The sequence below is a fragment of the Struthio camelus genome, chromosome 6, assembly GCF_040807025.1.
Source record: "Struthio camelus isolate bStrCam1 chromosome 6, bStrCam1.hap1, whole genome shotgun sequence".
Taxonomy (NCBI): Eukaryota; Metazoa; Chordata; class Aves; order Struthioniformes; family Struthionidae; genus Struthio; species Struthio camelus.
In genome coordinates this window covers 27,943,040-27,964,570 of record NC_090947.1, presented here as the reverse complement: position 1 = coordinate 27,964,570, position 21,531 = coordinate 27,943,040, and the positions used below count along the sequence as shown (strand labels likewise).

At 67.3% G+C, this 21,531-nt stretch overlaps 2 protein-coding genes across 2 annotated transcripts; one reads left to right on the top strand and one right to left on the bottom strand.

The window, feature by feature from the left end:
• Positions 1-1,326: 1,326 nt before the first annotated feature.
• Positions 1,327-8,158, bottom strand: DNPEP (aspartyl aminopeptidase). The gene is made up of 15 exons (XM_068948837.1): positions 8,082-8,158; positions 7,279-7,366; positions 7,045-7,133; positions 6,771-6,884; positions 6,250-6,375; positions 5,437-5,567; positions 4,974-5,058; positions 4,396-4,503; positions 4,081-4,158; positions 3,631-3,714; positions 3,204-3,364; positions 3,009-3,048; positions 2,460-2,561; positions 1,900-2,067; positions 1,327-1,450 (listed from the first exon to the last, which is right to left on the bottom strand). The coding sequence occupies exons 1-15, from the start codon at positions 8,085-8,087 to the stop codon at positions 1,400-1,402; spliced, it is 1,431 nt and encodes a 476-aa protein (XP_068804938.1). The 5' UTR covers positions 8,088-8,158; the 3' UTR covers positions 1,327-1,399.
• A 6,728-nt stretch (positions 8,159-14,886) lies between these two features.
• Positions 14,887-21,531, top strand: DES (desmin). The gene is made up of 9 exons (XM_068948836.1): positions 14,887-15,513; positions 17,585-17,645; positions 17,980-18,075; positions 18,163-18,324; positions 18,445-18,570; positions 19,175-19,395; positions 19,551-19,600; positions 20,014-20,096; positions 20,413-21,531. Exons 1-9 carry the CDS (start codon positions 14,963-14,965, stop codon positions 20,452-20,454), a joined length of 1,392 nt encoding a protein of 463 aa, XP_068804937.1. The 5' UTR covers positions 14,887-14,962; the 3' UTR covers positions 20,455-21,531.

The following is a 21,531-nucleotide window of genomic DNA, read 5'->3' as shown; positions in this document are numbered from 1 at the left end:
CAATCAGAGCCTGCGCGGCCCCCGCTCCGCGGGCTCTGCCCCGCTCGCTCCTGCAGGGAGAGGCCAATGGCGTCGCGCTCCGCGGGGAGACGCTCAGCGGACGGGCCAATCGCAGCTTCCCTGGAGGGCGAGCCACGCCCCCGCCCCCAGCGGGTGTGTCACCGCGCCGGCAGGGGCTGGGCCAATCGCCTATAGCCCCTGGCCGGCCCTGCAGCCGGACTGGCTAGAGCGCGGGCCACGCCTCTCAGGATCTCACCAATCGGCGACGAGCAGGGGGACACGCCCTCGCGCAGGCTCGAACCGCGGGGCCCGCGGCGCTGCCCAGGCAGGAGCAGCAGCCAGGCGAGCCCCCGGGGAGCCCCCGGCCGCCGGCACCTGGCCCAGGCAGGGCACGCGGCGGGGCCCAGCCCAGCCCGGCCCGGCCCTCCCTGCGCTTCGAGCAGCCTGGCCCTGCTGGGCACCGCGGAGAGCAGGGCCCCTCAGACAGGGGCCGGGGCTGCCGGGCCCCCAGGTCTGGGGACAGAGGGGAGCCCCAGCCCCTGTCTCTCGGGGGTCATTCAGGGATCAGCCCAGGGTGATGCCCACTGCTCCCCTGCAAAAGCGGTGAGCCAGGGCCCTGCCCACACAACCCAGCCCCCTTCCTCCAGGGCCCGGTGCTTTCAGGGAGTGGGTCTGTGTCCTACATGCCCACACTGGGTGCCCAGGGCTAGGGTCTCCGGCAGAGGGGTAGTGGGCAGGACGCCTCCTGGCCCTGCCGCACAGAGCCCAAGAAGATGCTGCCTGCTCCATTCCTGTGCCGGATGCAGCTGCTGGGCTGGAAGGGGGATCACAGCAGACATCCCAAAGACTCCCGGATGCACCAGGGCAGGCTCAATGCTGGAGCCCATGGATCTAGCCCACCTCTCTTTTCCCCCTGGAGTGATGAAAGCTCCAGCCCCCCAAAATCCAGGGGACATCCTCTGCCCCCAGTCTCCCAGATCCTAGTGCCTGGGGGCAGAATTGGGCAGTGGGACAGCAGGAGTGGGCAGTGTGCCCACACTGACAAACTCTCCCCAATTTACCTGAACGCTCCTTTGTTGCCCACTGCAGCTCAGTCCCCTGCCCATGAACTGGGTGCTACAGCACCCTCTACCAAGTTTGATTCTGAGGGTGCAGCTAGCAGTCTGTGGCGGGGGGAGGGGTCCCACTTCTGGCCCCAAGGCATGGGAGAAAGCACTGGTGGTAGCTCTGGAGCACTGGCTCCCACACCTTGGCATTGCTCGGGCTGCCCTCAGGGATCTGGGTCCATCACTTCTGCCCCAGCCACACACACACAGAGCCACTCGCTCGCAAGACAGAGATGCTTTAATCGACCCCGTGTCGAGGGCTGAACCCCGCAGCTGCTCCCTCCCCATCGTGCTCAGTCGACCACCAGGCTGCTGCTGACCTCTGGCAGGAGCTCGAAGAAGCCCTGGAATGAGACGGGGCATCAGGGTGGGCTGGGTAGTCCGGTGGCGATGGGGGAGACAGGCGGTGGGGGCAGGCAGCAGCTCCCCGTTGGGTTACACGTGTGGCGTCATAGCAGCCAGCTACTCACACAGAGCAGGACCGTGTCGCCATAGTAACCCATCACTGACTCAAGGCTAGCGCCAGTTGCCATAGGAACCATTTGGGGATGGCAGGCACCAGGGAAGACTGGGATACATGGTGGGGATGCGAGGGGGCACATCCGGAAGCATCCAGCACCTGCCTCGCCCTGCGAGGGGTGGGGAGCCCAGCAGGGCTGCAGGTGGATGGGGTCAGCCCCAAAAACAGGGGCTGGATGGGGATGCAGGAGCACTTGACATGGCAGGAAGCAGGGCAGCAGGGACGGGGCCCCGCTGCGTGGGGCAGGGGGTGGCAGGCAGGAACCTGACTCACCTTGAAGAGGTTGATGCTCTGCAGCACCCCTGAGGTGCAGCACATCTCCCGGATGGAGTGCATGGCCAGCTGTGGGCAGCCGATGTCCAGCACACGCAGCCCCAGGCGGGAGGCCAGGATGGGGCCGATGGTGGTGCCGCACAGCGTGTCGTTCCGCACCATGAACTCCTGCACATGGACATGGCGTCAGCAGCCCCCCACGATGCCTCCCAGCACCCACCCTCCCACAGGCCTGGGTGTTTGGATAGCATCTGAAGGGAGACAACCTGGGACAGAGAAGCAGTGCCTTGGTGCAAAGTCCCCCAGAGAAGAAACATGGTCAGGCTAGGCCTGCCCTCCCTTCTGTTCCTGAGCCTGCTCCCCAAAACCCCAGGAGATGGAGACTCCAGAGCAGCAGGCATGACAGACCCCAGAGAGCACAGACACAGTAACTAAGGGGCAAGTGTCTAACATAGGTTCTACTCCTCCAGCACAGGCACCCTCTCCAGCACCCAGGTGCAAGGCCATGGTGCAAGCTGGTGACATTCTCTGAGGGACTGTGCTCACTCAGCCCTGCTCACCTGCAGAGGAACACCCACGCGGGCCGCGATGTCCCGGATGACTGCCTCTGTGACAGCGGTGGAGGCGTAGCGCTGGTTGCTGTTCACTTTGATCACAGGGCCCTGTGCAAGGGAGGCACTATGAGACCTGGGCCTGGGGTGGGGGACAGACTGAGGATCTGGCAGTACCAGTGCCCAGGGAGAGACTCACAGGGATTCAGGCAGAAACACTGCCCCCCCCCCCCCAACCCATCAGTCCATTCTCTCTTCCCTGAGTGATCCATGGCAATGGGGGTCCTGCAAGGGCCAGGTCTCCCTCAGGGACAACCCAGGCTCAGAGCTAGGGCTGGCTCAATGAAGGACTCCAGGGTTGAGGCCATGGGCCCAAACGGATTAATGTTAGACATGCGGCGTGACCAAACCATGCTGCAAACAAGACAAACATGTCCTGTTCAAGTGTTATTGAATCACACTCTGGGACTGTGCTCGGGAGACCAGCTGGGCATTTTATGCTGCTGCAGGACAGATGGATGGTGCCTGGTCTAGCAGAGAGCGGAGGGCTGCCCTCACCTTATGGAAGGCCGGCCGATGATTTTCCTCATGCTTGTCCCTGCGAAAGAGAAGCAGGAGTTTCATGCCAAAGCCCCCCCCTCCTCGCTGCAGCAAAGACTCCCCTGCCTCTGCTCCTTGGGGAGCGACAGGGATACATGCCCCCAGCCGGCAGGGCAGGCTCGCCCAGCTCAAAGCAGCACTCAGATCACTCACACATAGTTAGGGTGCACAGCATGGGCCATATCAGCGCTGATCATGTAGGACTTGGCCACGGCCTCCTCAAAGGCTGTCAGGTTTTGCGGTGATGCCGAGATCCGGCGCAGCACCAGCTCCGTCAGCAGGGACTCCGCGCCCTGGGCGCTCTCTGACCCTACCTGCCGGGGAGTACCATCAGCACAACCTACACAAGGCAGCCCCCCGCCCAACCTCAGCACCAGCTCTGTGGCAGGGTGCTCCCCACAGCCAGTATGGCAGCCTCCAAATGTAGTGGAGCCTCTCCCAGACTCACACTGGGGTGAGCGAACCCCATCTTGCTCCATGGGGGCCTAGGATCTGCCTTCTCCTACACGCTATCAGGGCCAGCAAAGAAATCAGGCCCCCTCCCTGTGCCAGTCACTCCCTGGCTGCACCCCACGCTCACCTCCTCGTTGTCATAGAGCGCGATGAGACGTACGTTGGGCTCCTGGGTGAGGGAGGAGGGAGCCGTGCACGAGTCGATCAAGGCCTGCAGGGGCAGAGGAAGATACAAGGCACCAGCCTGAGCTGCCATCCTCTCCCAGGAAGCTCAGCACTTGGACAGGCAGGGCTTTTCCCCAGGAAAGCCCAAAGCACCAAGGGAGGGAGTCACCCGCACATACATGTGCGCATTGTCCAGCAAGAGCTGCAATCACCCCTGGGAGCTGCTGGGACTCCTACACACCCAGCACGGGGGCAGCACCCATCCAACTCCAGATCCTCTGACAAACGAGACCCACCTCATAGGAATACACCACACCCCAGAGCCTCCTGTGACTCATGGCCACGCTGAGTGAAGCCAGGGTGCATGGGGACCATGCTGGGGCTCTGAGGCTCCCCTCCACTTCCCACTCACCTGCAGGGCACAGTAGCAGCTGTGCAGGTTGTCCAGGCGTGGGGAGAAGATGAACTCATCAAAGGCACCACCCAGCGTCTGCAGGCAGAGAAATGAGCAGCAGGGCATAGGCTTTGGGTCACCAAAGGCACCTGCCACTGGGTCCTCATCCCACTCACTTCTGCCCCCTCAGGGGCTGTCTCTTCTCAGTCCCCTCATCTCCCAGCCCCGACACCTCCCAAGGCCGAGGAAATGTCCTAGGCACAGGACCTGTGCAGTGCCAGTCTGCAAGCACGCTGTGCAAGCAGGCAGCAGGAGGCTCCTGCTCCTACTCACCGCTGGCTGTGTATCCGCTAGGCATAGTTCCAGCTCCAAGATCTGCTCTGGCTTCACCCTCAGCTGGGAGCAGAGCAGGGAGAGCAGGACAGGGCTGTGCCGCTCTGTCTGGGAAGAAAGCAGAGCTGGAGGCAGGGCTGGGGATACACAGCATAGGGAAAAACCTTCTATTCCCCCTTGGGGAGCAGTCCCACACCTCACTCATCCTGGCACGGTCCCCTCTCCTACTAACACATCCTGCATTCAAGCCCTCACCCTACAGGGCAGCACAGACTTCTCTGCCCAGTGCACAGATCTCCCCTCCCTGCCCATCTCCCCAGGGAGAAAGGGGGAGCCATCTGTGATGGCTTTATGGGGACTGCGTCCCCCTCTGCAGGACAGGGTGGGAACAGAGGGGTGGCTGGGCATGTCCATAGTGTATGTGGCTGTGGGGTGGAGTGCAGGGTCACCAGCACTGAATAGGGAGAAGGGGAAGGAGGAGAACCTGCTGACAGGAAGCCCTGAGGGCTAGAGATCACAAGGTGGCAAGTGTGAAGTCTTAGAGACAGCCCACTGCTAGTCCCCGTCACCCAGCTCACCTGGGCCGCAGCCTCGCAAGGTGTGCCCTCCATGAGGACCTCCTTTTCCAGCTCCTCCTGCACAGCAGTGGCCAGAATGGGAACCCTGTGGAGAGACAGTGCGACAGTGCCATTAGCTCCCAGGGCGATGCTCCCCTCTCCCGCATGAGTCGCACACAAAGCCGTTCTGGGGTGCCGGCCTTGCTTCTCCAGGGAGTGATTGCCAGGCTGAATGTAGCAAGGACACACCCAAATCAAAGCATAAATCTTTTGTGAGCCACCTCAGGGCACTTCAGTATCTTTCCCCAAGCCCCAGTCTTGGCAGTATGTCCCAGGAGGACTAACGGATGGAGAAAAGTCATTGCAAAAATGCTCATTGCAATGACTAGCTGTCAAAGGGCCAGATCTGAAGCTGAGCACTGCTCCAGCTGGGTCCCAGCCCTCTGGAGGGCTTGCCAGGGGTCTGGGTCGAGCCAGGCCTTACAGGTGGTGCTCGGTGTTGGGCCCAAAGTTCTCATTGATGCTGCGCTGCAGGTGAATGGCCAGGTGGGGAATGCGGAGGATGGGCCGCTCCACATGTACCAGGCGCTGCTCCAGGCGCCCGGTGGTTGGGTCCTGAAACGCAAGAAGGACTGCTCAGCAGCCTAGCCAGGACTAGCTCTGCAGGACAGACAGGTGCCGGCATCAGCCAGTGTCCACACTGTCCTTGCACCCCAGCAGGGCTGCTCTCGGGCCCCTGTCACAGACAGAGAGGGTGGGGATAATGGGTCCCCTGTGCACACCTTGGTGCTGACTGAAAGAATTAACCTCCAGGCTGGAGTGTGGGTGATGCTGGGTACGGATAAGGAATAGGATGGGGCCACCCCAAGGCCTGAGATTTCAATAACAGGCACCCAAGAGCGATGGGTGCAGCGACTGGCAGAAGGGATGGCCAAGGACAGACCTGGCAGGGCGACAAGGAGATGGGGCAGCTCTGCAGCCAGCAAAGACCTCGTTGCTCTGCCTTGGGATTGCTCATCCACGGACTGTGGGTCACCAGGCTGTCTAAGGTGCCAGAGCGCCTGGCAGGGCTGCAGACCAGTCAGGCTTACGGGACCAGTCTCAAAGACCCAGGGGCACAGCCTGGCACAAGCACAGACCCCAGGACACAGAGCGAGAGCAAGAGCTCTAGCGCCAATTCCCAGCCCAGGGCACAACAGACAGGTCAAAGGGATGGGAGTAGATCTCACTCCGCGTGGGAGTCACAGGCTCTGTATAAAGCCACACGCAACCCTCCCCCACCCCAAGTCAGGCTCACCTTTATGATCACCCTCCCGGCCACGGTGAGATCGCGGTCGAACCAGGTGTTCCAGATACCCCCTCCGTAGGTCTCCACACCAACCTGCACCGTGCCCACCTGCCCCCGCTTAGAGCGCCGCTTCACCTGGGCGAGAGCAGAGACGTCGCTGCCGGCAGGGCGGCGCGGGGGGCACCACGAGGCCCTGGGGCCAGGCAGCACCCCGAGGGGAGTGGGCAGAATATGCCCCGAGGCCCCTTGGTGATCCCACCAGTGTGGGGGGCCCTGTGGGGCTGGGGAACCGCAGGGTGCCACGGGGAGCAGCACCAGGTGCTGGGTGGCACACCAGGCGATTGCTCTGAGCGGCAGGGGGAAACCGGGAGGAGGAGGGGCCGGTCAGGACGGGGCTGGGGTCACTCTGACCGCGCACTTGTGCTACAAGGGCACGGGGCGGGTCAGGGTAGCGCCTGCTCAGGAGCGATGCTGGACGGCACCAGGGAAAGCCCCAGCCCTGGGGGAAGGTGCCCAGCAGCATGTCTTACCCTGAGGCAGGGGCTGTCGGTGTGGGCCCCGAGCAGGCTGAACCCGTTCCCCGGCTGGAACCGGCCCCCGACGGCGAAAGCGATGAGCGTGGAGTAGTTCCTGGTCACGAAGTACTGCGGGCAGAGGGGTCAGGGCCAGCCCTCGGTCACGCTCCTGCCTCAGTTTCCCCACTGGGGACGCAGCAGCAGTCGGCCGCGGGGCGCCCCGCGCTGCCGGGGGGCTCGGACCCCAGGCCCGGGCAGCCCCCGGCGCCGGCCGAAGCCCCGCGCCCACCTTGTGCGCGGGCCGGATGTCCCAGTGCTCCGTCTCCTTCAGCTCCTGGAAGCCAGCCTGCAGGAGCCGGCTCCGGCACTCGGCGACCACTGCGGGGAGAGGCGGCGTCACCGCGGGGCGCCCGGGCGTCCCCTCGCCCGGACGCCTCCCCCCCCCGCCCCGCAGCAGCAGCAGGCGGGGACGTGCGGGGACGCCGCTCGCGGCATGGCGTGGCCGGGCCCTGCGGCCCCTTACCATGGTACGGCGAGGGGCTCCGGTTCACGAACCGCACCAGCTCCTGGGCCGCTGCCTGCACCGCCTGCTTCGAGCCTGCTGCCGCCGCCTGCGCGCCGCGCCGCCGGGGGGGGGGGGGTGTCACGCGGGGCACCCGCCAGCGCCCCAGGCAACGGGGCCCTGACCCCCCCCGTGCTGAGGGCACCACGCAACGGGGCCCTGACCCCCTCCGTGCTGAGGGCACCTACAACGCTGCCCTGACCCCCCCCCGGTGCTGTGAACGCCCCACAAGGGTCCCCTGAACCCCCCCCGGTGCCGTGAACGCCCCACAACCGTGCCCTGACCCTCCCCCCCAGGTGCCGTGAACGCCCACAAGGGTCCCCTGACCCCCCCCCCGGTGCCGTGAACGCCCCACAAGGGTCCCCTGACCCCCCCCCGGTGCCGTGAACGCCCCACAAGGGTCCCCTGACCCCCCCTGTGCCGTGAACGCCCCACAAGGGTCCCCTGACCCCCCCCCCGGTGCCGTGAACGCCCCACAAGGGTCCCCTGACCCCCCCCCGGTGCCATGAACGCCCCACAAGGGTCCCCTGACCCCCCCCCGGTGCCGTGAACGCCCCACAAGGGTCCCCTGACCCCCCCCGGTGCCGTGAACGCCCCACAAGGGTCCCCTGACCCCCCCTGTGCCGTGAACGCCCCACAAGGGTCCCCTGACCCCCCCCCGGTGCCATGAACGCCCCACAAGGGTCCCCTGACCCCCCCCGGTGCCCGCGCGGCGGCCGCCAGGGCAGCCCCCGGCCCGCAGCAGGGCCGCTCCCGCCCGCTACCTGCATGGCCGCCGACCCGCACCGCCCCCCACGGCCCGGCCCGCGCCGCCCCACGCGCCCCCTGGCGGCGCGGAGGAACCGCGGCCCGCGCAGCCGCGACGGCGCCCGGGGCGTCCCGCGTGGGCGGGGCGGGGCGGCGGTTGGGGGCGGGGCCGAGCGGCCGCCCCGGCTGCGCGCAGCCCTGCTCTGCCCCACGGCAGCGCCCCACGGCAGCGCCCCGGCCGCCTCCCGTGGGGTGCCGGGGGCGGGCGGGACGTGGCGGCCCTGCGAGCTGTGCCCGCGCCGGCCGGATTCCCCGCTCCTGCCCTGTCCCGGGGGCTGCACGCTGGCCGCCCTGCTGCCCCTGACCCCGGGACCTGCGTGCATCCAGCCCCTGACAGCCCTGGATTTATGCTCCCAGCCCCACCAGCTGCCTCTCCTCCCTTCCCCCCCCCCCCCGGGAAACAACGTGCCCCCACGGCCTGGCAGCCCGCCAGCGGACAGCTGGAGGGTCTCCATGTCAACGGCGGCCACCACAGCAAAACACAGCGGCCAGCGCCCCACGGAGAGGGGACCAGGCCGAGGGCACAGCCCCGGAGCGGGGCCGCCCGCACATCCTGCCCGCCCTCGGCACCCTCCTGACCACGGGTCCCTGCTCCTGCTGCCAGCGTCGCCCCCGGCTGCTGCCGGCCCCCAGCTGGGCGCTGGCTGCTGCGAGGCCATCCCCGGGCCGGGCCTTCTGGATAGATGCACCCGGGGCCTTCTGAAGAGCAGGTGCCTGCTTCAGACATGTCCTTGGAGCCAGCAGGGCCCCAGGGCCGGTGGCTGCCTGGAGCGGGTGGGTCCCCAGAGCTGGTGGGTGACCAGAGCTGGTGGGTGTCTGGAGCACATGGGTGCTGGGAGCCGGTGGGTGACCAGAGCTGGTGGGTGCCCGGAGCCGGTGGGTACCAGGACCAAAGGTGTCAGGAGCAGGTGGGTGCTGGGTGTCGGGGGTGCTGGGGCTGCAGGATGAGTGGCAGGGCCGGGTGTGGCCCTTGCCCACACCCCGTGCGTGGTGAGCAAAGGGCAGCGCCTTGGCATGCCACAGCTATTCCCGGAACAGCGGGACTTCCAGAAAAAGCTCCCAGAGGCTATTTCCGAGTGATCTCTGACTCCCGCTTGGCTGGATGCCAGAGTCTGTGCAGCACCTGCCGCGGCCAACCCCCCACCCCGTCACCGTGCTCCTGCTCCTGCCAGGGCCTGGGAACGTGCTGCTCCTGCCCCAGCCCCGCAGACCCCCCTCGGGTGCTGCACGCAGCCCCAGGCAGCTCTGCCACCCGTCTGGCTGGAGCTGGCTCCCGCTCCCCCTCTGGGTGCTCGAGCCACGGCGGCTGGGCTCACGGGAGCAGGGCGCCGTGCCCTTTCCTGCACCCCAGCATCGGCAGGGCCTGGTGCCGTGCAGCCTCTGCACCAGGAAGCCTTCTCCAGGACGGCCAGCGGCGCTGGGCACAGGCAGCTGGAGCTGAGCCCTGCTGGAAGGAGTTAAGGGCTGAGACGTCCTAGGACAGAGTCTGTAAACAGAGCCGGTGCTCCAGGAAGTGCCGCCCCCTTCTCCCGCTCCTCATGCGGCTGCGGTGACGGCCGGACCCCCTCCCTGCGGGTTCTTGGCAGGATGACGGTGGAGATGGCACGGCAGTGACGGGCCGGCGCCTGGGGCTGCTGTGGAGAGAGCGGGGCGGTCCTCGTGGGAGACGCTGAACCCCCACGCCAGGTCACGTGTCTGAGCATGGGAAAGTGAAATCACTGCCTGGGCATTGCTGGAGGCTGAGCGAATGGCCACGATGCCTTACATGAGCCACCAGTGATGCAGCAGGCTGGGGCGGGTAACCACTACCTCATCTCCCTGGCATGGGTAATGCCATCAGGGCCTGGGCAAAGGCAGACAGACACCCCCCGTGTCCCCATGGACCACTAGGGCAGCCAGCCACCCCTACCTCCACGTGGCCATGAGGGCAGCTGGGCACCCCCAGCATCCCAAAGGACCTCAGGGCAGGTGTACTTTGCCAGCGTCCCCAGGGACCATGCTGGCAGCCGGACAGGACTGCTGGAGGCAGGCGTTTGCCTCCAACATCTGCATGGACCATGGAGTTAGATGGTCTTGCCCAGCATCTGCATAGGCCCTGAGGGGCAACAGATCATCCCCAGGGTCCACATAGGCCAGGGGCCAACTGAACACCCTCCAGCATCCATACAGGTCATGGAGGGTAGCTGGACCCCCCAGTACTGACACAGGCCACCAGATGCTCCCAGCATCCCTGTGGCCCTCAGAGGCAGCCAGTCATCCACAGCATCCCCCTTACCTTGGGGCACAGGGATGGAGATTTGGGACAGGCAGAACCACGTGCGTGGTGCCGGCTCCGAGCCCTGCGATATGTGAGGGAGCAGAGGCAGCCGTGGTGAGCACTGGGTGCTATGGGTGCGGGGGCCGGGGTGGCAGGGTTGGAGCGGAGCCTTGGCGGGGCTGGAGCAGCATGCACGGCACCCGAGAGCTCCTGCAAGCTGGGTGTGCTAGGCTGGGCTGCGGTCCAGGCTGGAAAGGAGAATAATCTCCTATTTAGACAATAGCACGCGCCCAAGTGGGTCTGTCAGCGCCGGGGAATGGGCCGCACGGTCCTTCCCTGTTAGGGTAAAGGCACCTCGGAGGCACATGGCTGTAAAAGGAGCGGGACTGAAGGAGGCGGCTGGGGCCAGGAAGGAGGGGGCCGGATGCCCTGGCTGCTTCATTCCCATCCATCCGTTCATCCGTGCTTGGCACAGTGGGTACAGAGAGAAGGGTGCTGGGGACCTGGGAGGCCCAGACCTGCCCTGGTGGCCCATGGTGCTGTGGGACAGAGGACCAAGGAGGAGCTGACACCCTGTCCCCACATCTTACCTGGCTCCAGGCCCGGAGGTGCCCACAGCGCGGGGAGGCTGTGCCCGGCTCCCCGCGCGGCTTAAATCCTGGGGGAGCAGGGGAGGCAGCGGGGAGGGAGGGCCGGGGAGGAGGGGCGGCTGCGGGATGCAGCTGGCTTCGCTCATGGGGAAGTCATGACCGGAGTTGTTTGACATTCCAGCTCCCTGCCGTCTTCCCGGCTGCAGCCTCCTCCCAAGGCCCGGGAGGAGCTGGGGCCAGGCCAGCGCCGGGGCCCGGAGATGAGACTGGAGCTCGGTTCCCAGGCTCCGCCAGCCTGGGTCAGCCTGTCCTGGGCCAGAGCTGCAGGGAGGGCAAACAGGCAGGACACGGCGGGAGGCAGCTCCCTTCCTGGTCTCACTGTCCCCACACTGCCCTGGTGCTCCTGCAGTGTCCCGTTGTCCCTGCACTGCTACCAGCACCGGGTCACCTTCTGCAGCCCCTGGGTAGTCAGCTGGCTCGGACTGCTTGAGCAGTGTCCCTGGGGTGGGATTGCATGGGGCAGTGTCCCTGGGATGGGACCGTATGGGGCAGGGTCTGTGGGATGGGACCATATGGGGCAGGGTCCCTGGGATGGGACTATATGAGGCAGGGTCTGTGGGATGGGATGGGATGGGTCAGGGTCTGTGGGATGGGACCATATGGGTCAGGGTCCCTGGGATGGGATGGTATGGGTCAGGGTCTGTGGGATGGGACTGTATGGGGCAGGGTCTGTGGGATGGGACCATATGGGTCAGGGTCCCTGGGATGGGACTGTGTGGGGCAGAGTCCTTTTTTGCTCTTCACCCGCCTGCTTCCTGTGCTCTGGGATCCTGCACGGAGATGGGGATTTCCTAAGAGCCTGCGGAAAGGCTGACACGTCCGTCCACCCTCCCTGCACAGCCTGGGGCCTCTGCCCTTGCTGAGAGAGCCTGGAAGGCTCTGGGCAGCTGAGGAAAGGCCACTTCAAAAAGTTTTACCCAGAGCGGGGTCAGTGAGATGCTTCTCTTTTAACCCATTTGAGCCACTTCCCCTCCTAGCAGCACTGTCCAAAAGCGCATTTCCCCTCCTGAGGGCACCCCAATCCCCCTTACTCCCTGCCCTGCGGCTCTGCAGCACCCCAAAGCCCTCCCTGCTGCTTGATCCCTGCTCTCAGCTTGCTGCCAACAGGTTCCACCAGTGCCGGGAGGCATAGGGTGCTGAGGAGACCAGTCCCAGCACCCTGGAGAGCTGGGCAGGCTGCTACGTCCTCCCCTAACCCTGCCATCCCACCAGGCCTAGATGGGGGCAAGGGGTCTCCAGGCCTCGGGGGTCTTGCAGTGCTGTGGCCCTACCTGAGATCCCAGGGCAGGGCGCTCAGCACTGCTGGACATCTGGCATCCTACTCCACTCCCCCAGTCAGCAGGGCGGTGGGATTGGGTCACGATGGTGATGCTGTGGTTGGCCCTGTGGTGGCCCAGCCCCATGGCTCACCCCCTATTAACATGGGGCCCTGCTAGCCCTGCTAGTCGGGCAAGCGCCCGACTCTGAGGGCTGGAGCGCGTCCGTGCCTGGGTCGGAGCTGGCGTGGGGGGCTGGCAAAGCGGGAGGGCAGGCGTGCTGGGGCTCGGGGATGCGCAGGGTGCGCTCGGAGCAGGGCCAGGAGAAGGAAGGATGCTGTATGTTTTTCCATCTTCTTCCCCCCGTTCCTCAAGCCCCCCTTCCCCCCCCCCCTCATGCTGGGATGAAACAACCTCATCTGGAAATACCTTCCCTTTTAAAGGCAGGCTCCACCAGGCTGCGTGCACCGTCTGGGAAGCCACGGCATTACGCTGCATCTAGGCAGCCTGGAGGGGCTCCAGAGATGGGGGGGCCCGAGGAGGCTGGCCAGGATGCAGGGCCTGGAGCCTCCTGCCCACCTGCATGGCCACAGGCTGGCAGGGAGCAGGCAGGAGCCATTGCCAGGGGATGGGGCAGTCCCCAGGCGCTGTACGTGGGGCAGGATGCTACAGCGACCGAGCCTGGACGCCTGGCTTCCCATGCCGGTGTGGCTGCAAGCGAGCCTTGACACCTCTCGGCATCTCCATTTCAGCTGGCGCAGGGGGCTGGGGAGGTGCAAGGGCCAGGCGGGGCTGAGCACTGCTGCTGCCGAGACACCCTGTGCCCAGCAGCACCGCAGTCCCCTCTCTGCCGGGGCGTCCTGGCACTGGCTCAGCTGGGAAGGGCCAGCGTGGTCCTGGGGACAGTGGCGCTGGGGCTGTGCCAGCTGATGCTGGCAAAAACAGCCTGATTTGGGCTGGGCTGGGGTCACTGGGTGCAGGGCCCCTGCCCTGGACCGCCGTGGGGAGCTGTGGTGGGACCCCCCCCCCGAGTGCTGCCCACAGGCAGCTCTGTGGGCTGGGGTGCTGCATCATCCTCCACGCGAGGGGACCCCCTTTCACCACTCACCCGGCTGCGCCCCGTCCCTCAGCCCAGCTTGGCCAATGCCCAGGGCATGGCACAGCATCATGCAGCTTCCCGGTGGGCTGTGACAGCCCCTCGCCGCTCCCTGCCCTCAGCACCCCAGATGATGGGGGTCTGCTCCCAGCCGTGCCCTGGCTCAGGGACCACAGCTTGGTGTGCTGGCCCCATGCCTGGGTGCCCCATAAAGGAGGACTGGGTGCAGGGCCTCTGCTCCTGTGCAGGGATCCCCTATGCACCCCATCCTTGGCGACAGCGATGGGGACAGCCTTAACCCACTGGTGCCGAGCTGGGAGAGGGTTTCTGCTCCCCTCTGCCTGCCCTGCAGCTGGGCCCTGGAGGGTGCTGGAGGGTGCTCCCAGATCTGGGGAGCTGGGCAGGACTTTCTGCTCCCCAAAGTACTGCAGGGCCAAGTGGGAGGGAGGGCAGAGCCTGCCGGGCCCTGGCTGGCCTGGGGACCTCGTCCCGTGCTCGAGGGGAAGGGGATGGCGGGGGCTGGGGCTGCTCCGGCAGGGTCCCCAGCCAGCCGCGCTCTCCGCATGCTCAGCGCTGGACGGGTTAACAGGGTGCCTCCCCCGGGCTATAAATACCGCCCATGTCCGAGGAGGGTATGAGCTATGGAGGCTATTTTGGTTGGGTGCCTGCTGCTTCGGGAATGTGCCAGAATGAGGAGCCATATGCTGATGTCACCGGGCTGCTCTGGACCCAGCACCTGCTCGGGGTCACTCAGCACCACCCCGGAGGCACCCGGGCCCAGGCCGGTGCTCAGCCCCAGCTCGGCCCCCATGCAGCAGGCAGAGGGCTTTGGGGTGGCAGGGTCAGCCCCAGCGTGCTCAGGGCAGGGACCCCCCCGTGCTGCCCCCCCCCAGGGCCCCCCTCAGGCCCCTGTCTGGGGCACGTCCCCCTGAAGCTGAGAGCTGAGCCCGATGCTCTTGCTGTGGGGCAGGTCACGGCACTTCCGGGGGGATTTTGGGGTGTTCAGGGCCAATTTGGGGAATGTGACCACCGGCATGGGGGGGGGGGTCTCACTCAAGGAGGGGCAAATGATGGTGCCAAGGGCTGAGTCCCCTTCCCCCCCAACGCAGCCTCAGCCCTGGCTGGCTGTCTGTCCAGGCGCTCCTGCATGCTGCCCCGCGCCCTGACGAGGGTGCCGGTGGTGCTTGGGGGTCCCCATCAGGCTGCGCCCCACTTCCTCCCCTCGCACCCCCAGCGACAGCGCCCGGGATGGGGCAGGGCAGGGGTGGTGGTGGGGGGAGGCTGCTAGATGGGGGGGTCCCCCCGGGTCCCCAGCCTGCTCCAGCCACGCGTGGCCCCCGTGGGGCGGCGGTGGCCCGGTGGGGGGCCGTCCCCGCAGGTGAGGGGGCGGGGGGCCGCGGCCAGCGGCGGGGCGGGCGCAGGAATCCCCCAGCTGTCCGGGAGCAGGAGGGGCCGGTGATGTCAGCAGGATACAAATAGCCGGCGCGCGGGTCCCCTCCCGACACCTCGCCGAGCTCCCAGCCGCTCGCCAGCCCCCGCGCCCCGCTCCAGCCGCGCCGCCCGCCGCCCCGCCGCCGCCATGAGCCAGTCCTACTCCTCCAGCCAGCGGGTCTCTTCCTACCGCCGCACCTTCGGCGGCGCCTCCCCGGTCTTCTCCCGCGCCTCCTTCGGGGGCAAGGGCAGCGGCAGCTCCGTCACCTCCCGCATCTACCAGGTGTCCCGCACCTCGGCCGTGCCCAGCCTGTCCAGCTTCCATGCCACCCGCGTGACGCCCCTGCGCTCCTACCAGAGCGCCTACCAGGGCGCCGGGGAGCTGCTGGACTTCAGCCTGGCCGATGCCATGAACCAGGAGTTCCTGCAGACCCGCACCAACGAGAAGGTCGAGCTGCAGGAGCTCAATGACCGCTTCGCCAACTACATCGAGAAGGTGCGCTTCCTGGAGCAGCAGAACGCCCTCATGGTGGCCGAGGTGAACCGCCTGCGGGGCAAGGAGCCCACCCGCGTGGCCGAGATGTACGAGGAGGAGCTGCGGGAGCTCCGGCGCCAGGTGGACGTGCTCACCAGCCAGCGGGCACGCGTCGAGGTCGAGCGTGACAACCTGCTCGACGACCTGCAGAAGCTCAAGCAGAGGTGAGGGCCAACCCTGCGCGCCCCGCGGCGTCCCTCCCTGTGGCTCTGCGCCGCAGCTCGTCCCTGGGGAAAGAGGCAGAGCCCTCGCTCAGTGAGCACTGGGTCCTCTCGGGTATTTAGTGCTGTCCTAGCGCCCTGCTCTCCTTCCCAAGGCCCAGAGCCCATCATGGGCCCTCTCTTCTCCATCCCTCTTACCCCTGCTCTGTCTCCCTGGGGAGGGGAGCACCGCTGCGGTGCGTCTCTCCGGCTGCATGCTGGGGACCCATCCGCAGGGCACTTTGCAGGGCCACAGCCTGTGCCACATCCCGGCATCATGACTGCAAGTCTTGGGAGGGAGAAGGGCACCCAGGACAACCTACCCAGTGCTGGGTGCCCCCCAACCCGCGGCACAGGGACAGGCGGAGAGGGGAGCTCACCTAGCAGCGTGGGGCAGGGTGAGAGAGGTGCCCAGGCCTGTAAATCTCAGCAGGGCACTCCGAACGGCCGCTGCCAGCCTGCGCGGCCCACGGGAGGTGCCCAAGGAGCGCCCAGCAGGCAGGCCAGCCCCAGAAGCTAGGGCTGTCGCTGCATCCCCCCTTGCCTGGATGCCCCCTTGCCAGGGGCCAGGCTGCGACGCCGTGGGGTGCGGCGCGGGGGGGCTGCGGGGAGCCCTGCCCCAGCGCTGCACACAGCGGCAGGTTCCTGGGGTCACCGCTCACACCGGGAATGACCATCGGCCCGTGGGCGAGCTGAGCCCTGACAGACGGACGGACGGACAGACGGACGGAGCCAGCTGGGCAGGCGGAAGCGGGGGCGGAGGATACTCCGCCGACTCGGGACGCGAAGGAGGGGGAGGAAGCGACCACGCTTCCGCAGGCCAGAGGTGCTCAGGGCTGCCGAGGGCGTCCGGCGGAGACCGCCCCCCCCCAAGGACGCGGCGGGCTGGCTGGGGCTGGGGCCCAGGGGAGTCACCCCAGGGATGGTGAGGCTGGTACCCCTGGTGGCCGGGCACTCGTGCTCTGGGGGCCAGGGCAGCCGCTGGCTCCTGCAGCAGCCTCCGCTGCTCATCTGCTCCTTCCCTCCTGGCTTGCTGGTGGCTGTGCTGATGGGACAGAGGGGCACGGGGACGGAGGAGGCTGGAGAGCCCCTTTCTCGAGGGTGACCCAACCTCCTGCCCCCAGGTCTAGCCCCTGCCCTAGACACGCAGGAGCGAAGGGCAGGGCTGGGGCCCCGGGGTCGCGGTGGTGCTCGGTGCGCGGTGCTGGCCCCAGCGTGGCCCCGGCACAGTCCCGGCCGTGCCAGCGCCCCAGGGAGCCTGCTGGCCGGGCTGCGGGCTGGGGAGCTCCCCCGGCCCCAGGGCCAGCTGGCTCCTGGGGGGACGACCCCTGAATGTCAGGGAGGAGCAGGGCAGGAAGAAACCCGTGTCAGGTTCCCGGCGGCCCTGCTGTGCCAACGCCGCCCTGGGCACCTCCCTCTTCCCCGGCCACCTACACCCTGACCCTGCTGTCACGCAGCTGGGGCCCTCGCTGCCCCCTCCCCAGCTGCCTACCCTTGCCCCAGCGTCACATCCCCAGGCGACATCCCCGTGGTCCCCCCTTAGCCTGGCACTGCCCCCAGTCCCGTAGCACAGCTGAGGTCCCCATACCCACCCCACTGCAAGTCCCTGTGCTGCCCTGTGCCCCGAGCGGGGTGTCCGGTGCCCACCCTCGCTCCTGCTGTTCCCGGCACGGCTCAGCTGGGATCACCCCCCACACCCCATCTCCCTGCTCGCAGCCTCCCCCTGGTTCCCCCAACCCGGGGCATGCACCCCGTCTCCCAGCTGCCGGCCACTCTCCCCTATAAGGGCCGGGGCAGCGAGCATGGCACCGAGCTGACCTCATGCCTTTGTGCTCTCTCTGGCGTTGACTATAATAGGGAATGGGAGGAAGAGCCCCTGGCCCCCCGCCAGCCCTCCCTCCGCCTGCCGGGAAGGCAGGACAATCCGCTGTGTTCCCGCCAGGCCACGCTGGGCACGGGGACGGCGAGCAGGGACGTCTCCGCAAGGGGACAGGGCTCTGTCTGGGCCCCCCTAATGCTCCCTCTCTGCCCCCAGGCTGCAAGAGGAGATCCAGCTGAAGGAGGAGGCTGAGAACAACCTGGCTGCCTTCAGAGCAGTGAGTACCCGTTCCCCGGTACTGCTGGGCCACCTCCCGGGGTCCCCAGCCTTCCTCTCCTTCCCCATCTCGCCCCGGCAGCCAGACCCCCAGGCAGGGCTGCTCCCCCAGCCACCACATCCCCAGCACCAGGGCACGGCCACCGGGTCCCGGCCCTTGTGGCCACCAGCACATAGCGCCGGGCAGCCAAGGCGTCCCCCGAGGGGCTGCGGCTCTGCCCTGCCAGCCAGTAGCGTGGGCAGCTTTGCCAATGCCAGCATGGCCCCTGTGCTCCCCCATGGCCCCAGGCGTGTTCAGCCCCACAGCTACCCCATCGTTCTCCGTGTTCCCCCAGGACGTGGACGCAGCCACCCTGGCACGCATCGACCTGGAGAGACGCATCGAGTCCCTGCAGGAGGAGATCGCCTTCCTCAAGAAGGTGCACGAAGAGGTAGGTCTGGGGTGAGCTGGTTTTCCCCAGGCAGGGATGGGGCTGGGGGACAGAGCGGGTGCTCTGACGCATCCCTGTGCTCCCCAGGAAATCCGGGAGCTGCAGGCGCAGCTGCAGGAGCAGCACATCCAGGTGGAGATGGACATCTCCAAGCCGGACCTGACAGCTGCGCTGCGAGACATCCGCGCCCAGTACGAGAGCATCGCTGCCAAGAACATCGCCGAGGCCGAGGAGTGGTACAAGTCGAAGGTGTGGAGGTGGCAGGATCTGGGCTGAGCCTGCAGAGGCCCCAGCGTGGGGGGGGTGGCTGGGTCCCCCCGGTCCCATCCAGCCTGGTGGCAGCACCTGCTGACCCTGCTGTCTCCCCAGGTATCTGACCTGACGCAGGCGGCCAACAAGAACAACGACGCGCTGCGGCAGGCGAAACAGGAGATGCTGGAGTACCGGCACCAGATCCAGTCCTACACCTGCGAGATTGACGCCCTCAAGGGCACGGTGAGCCGCAGGTGGTGCGGGGAAAACCTCAGCTTCCCCTGCCAGGCCCTGCTGCTCTGGGGCAGTTTGGGGAGCTCGGGGATGTGACCAGCATGGGGGAGCTCTTCCAAGCTGTTGTAGTCACTGACACAGTGAGCTTGTCTTCAGAATTTGCATTTGGCAGTGCCGGGCCCTGCGCCTCCTCCAGCCACAGCCTGGGCCTCTGCAACGTGTTTTGGCAGAGCTCGGGGACCAGCGCACAGGGATTGCGAAAGGTGCCCGAGCCTGGGAGGCTCCAGGCAGGCGGGAGCAGGGCTCCGGGTGTCTGGTTGCAGGGTGGGAAGGTGGCTGCAAACACCAAGGGCACAACAGCCCTGCTCTGGCACCGTCACAGTCATGGGAGCCAGCCGGGAGCCAGGAGGGCCCTCATTGCTTAGGGTGCCCCAAAGGCAGCCGCGTGTCACACCCCCGGCCCCTCTGCTACCCCCTGCTCTCCCCCTGCCTCCTGGGGCTGCCCTGCCCCTTTCCCTGGCTCTGCCCCAGGCACTCTGCACTGAGCCCGTTGCGCCCCTGGTGCCCCCAGCCCCCCCGGTCCCCCCGGCGCTGAGCCCCGCTGTCCCTGCAGAACGACTCGCTGATGCGCCAGATGCGGGAGATGGAGGAGCGTTTCGCCGGGGAGGCCAGTGGCTACCAGGACACCATTGCGCGGCTGGAGGAGGAGATCCGGCACCTCAAGGATGAGATGGCCCGGCACCTGCGGGAGTACCAGGACCTGCTCAACGTGAAGATGGCCCTGGACGTGGAGATTGCCACATACCGCAAGCTGCTGGAGGGCGAGGAAAACCGGTGAGCGGTGGGGCGGGGGGGCTGGAAGGGTCAGCTAGATTTTGGGGCTTCCACCTCATGCCCAGCCTTCTGGGGCTGGTCCTGTTCCCATGGCTGAGTGGGCTGGCGCTGGCCGCACAGGGTGGCCCTGACCTCTGCTGTCTGTCTCAATGCAGGATCAGCATCCCCATGCACCAGACCTTCGCTTCTGCCCTCAATTTCCGAGGTGAGTGTCACTCCGTGAGGAGGGGATGCTTGTGTGGGGCCCAGGCCAAGTCCCTGGGGTTCCCTAGCATGGGGACAGACTATGGGGCAAATCTCCCTCCTGGAGGGATGCAGTTGGGCTGGCAGAGGGGGGGAGCTCCCCCACTGCCCCTCACCCTGCGAGGTCCCATGGGTGCCATGCCGAGCCGATGAAGTGGGGACAGTCAGTAGGGTGCTTGCCATGAGCTGTGGTTGAAGTGGGGGTAACCCTGGGGGTCCTGAAGACCATGGCCACAGCATGGGCACTTGGAGACCGCCCACGTGCCAGGCGTCTCCCCACTGGCCCCAGCCCAAATGCTGCATCCCTGGGCTGCATGTCCTCCATGGTGGCTCTCACCACACCTGGCCACATCCCCCGTGTCCTCCTGCCTGCAGAGACCAGCCCAGAGCAGCGTGGCTCTGAAGTGCACACCAAGAAGACCGTGATGATCAAAACCATTGAAACCCGCGATGGGGAGGTGAGTGCAGGGCAGTGCCCTGGGCCAAGGGAGCCCGTGGGACACAGGGGCGGGGGGGGCTCTTGCCCCCTGGGCAAGGTACCCTTGGCTGGAGGATGTGCTGGCCCTTGAGCCATGTATTCCCAGCGCCTGCAGCTGTCTGCAGAGCAGGAAGACCCTGGCCCCCACGGGCCCGGGGCTGGGGGCTGTACCCACCGGGGGCACGCGGGAGCCGGGTCCTTGGCGCCAGGCAGGGCTCCACGCTGGGCTCTGCCCTGCCACAGCCCTGCGGCTCTGCGTGCCGGCTCGGTGTCTCACGGCGCGTCTCTCCCGGCAGGTGGTGAGCGAGGCGACCCAGCAGCAGCACGAAGTGCTGTAGACGACGCTGCCCGGCGGCCCATGGACACGTTCCACCCCTGCCTGCGTCCCGCCGCCGCCGGCGCCGAGCCCCGGCCCGCTCCCCCCCTCGCCCCCATCCCCCTCCGGCGCTCGCTCCGGCACTGCCCCAGGGACCCCGTGCAGCCGCCTCGGGGCACGGCACTGCCGGACGCCCCCAGCGCCCCCAAACCCCGTGCCCCCCCCACGCCCCCCGGGCTCTCTCCTTCGGCTTCGAAACGTGCGCTCTGCTTTGGCAGCTTTGCAGCGGGAACGCCAGCGTCAGGATCAGGGCTGGGCCTGGGGGCGGCAGAGAGGGACGGAGGGGACAGGCAGGATGGGGTGGGGGGAGCAGGTGGTGGCCTCTGCCAGCTCCCCGGAGAGCCGGACGGTCCCAGCAGCAGGTTCTGGATCCCCCCGCACCCCTGAACCCCCTCCCCATGCCCACACCGGGCACAGACTTGGGGTTCGTCCTGCAGGAGCAGGGACCCGTCTCCCCGCGCCGGCACCGCTGGCCTCCTCGGAGCTGGTATTTCTCCTGGCAGAGGGCAGTGATGCTGGGGACAGGGAGGAGCTGGGGATGGGCCGAGCCCCCCCCCCCCCCCCAGCCTGGCTTGAAGCCAGGGTACTCGCAGCCTGCATCACCCCCCCAACCCAGGGGCCAGAGACCTGGGCTCCCCCCTGCCCAAGAGGCAGCCCCGCAGGGCGGAGGGCAGCGCCCGCCCGCTTGCCCGCCGCGGATTCGGCGCGAGGGGACGCGGCTCTGCCGGAGGCTCCCCCTTGGGAGGGGCTGCCCCGCGTCAGCCCCGCTGTGCGCCCCCCTCGCTGCCGGGGGGCCGCGGGGGACCCCAGCCGCAGGAGGCTGCGCTGGGGGCAGGCTCGGTGAGCCGAGAGAGGAAACTCGTAGGTGGACACAGGCGAGAGAAGGAGTGAGTGAGTGGGAGAGAGGGGGGAGAGAGAGAGAGGAGCCGGAGAGAGGCCCAGGGGGCCGGCGGGCGCCCCCACCCCTCGCCCCACTGCACCCCCACCCCACCGCGTGTACGTGACTCTTCCAGGCGGCTGAAATAAACAGCGGAGCATG

What these genes read in the sequence shown, in the direction of transcription:
- DNPEP (XM_068948837.1), bottom strand. An exon ending in GCTGCTACTGTGCCCTGCAG is followed by an intron (nt 3,715 to 4,080) that starts GTGAGTGGGAAG and finishes CTGCCCCTGCAG; the next exon opens with GCCTTGATCGACTCGTGCAC. An exon ending in ATCGGCCGGCCTTCCATAAG is followed by an intron (nt 2,562 to 3,008) that starts GTGAGGGCAGCC and finishes TCCCTTGCACAG; the next exon opens with GGCCCTGTGATCAAAGTGAA.
- DES (XM_068948836.1), top strand. Translation starts at nt 14,963, where the DNA reads ATGAGCCAGTCCTACTCCTCCAGCCAGCGGGTCTCTTCCTACCGCCGC. An exon ending in ACCTGGCTGCCTTCAGAGCA is followed by an intron (nt 17,646 to 17,979) that starts GTGAGTACCCGT and finishes GTGTTCCCCCAG; the next exon opens with GACGTGGACGCAGCCACCCT. An exon ending in TCAAGAAGGTGCACGAAGAG is followed by an intron (nt 18,076 to 18,162) that starts GTAGGTCTGGGG and finishes TGTGCTCCCCAG; the next exon opens with GAAATCCGGGAGCTGCAGGC.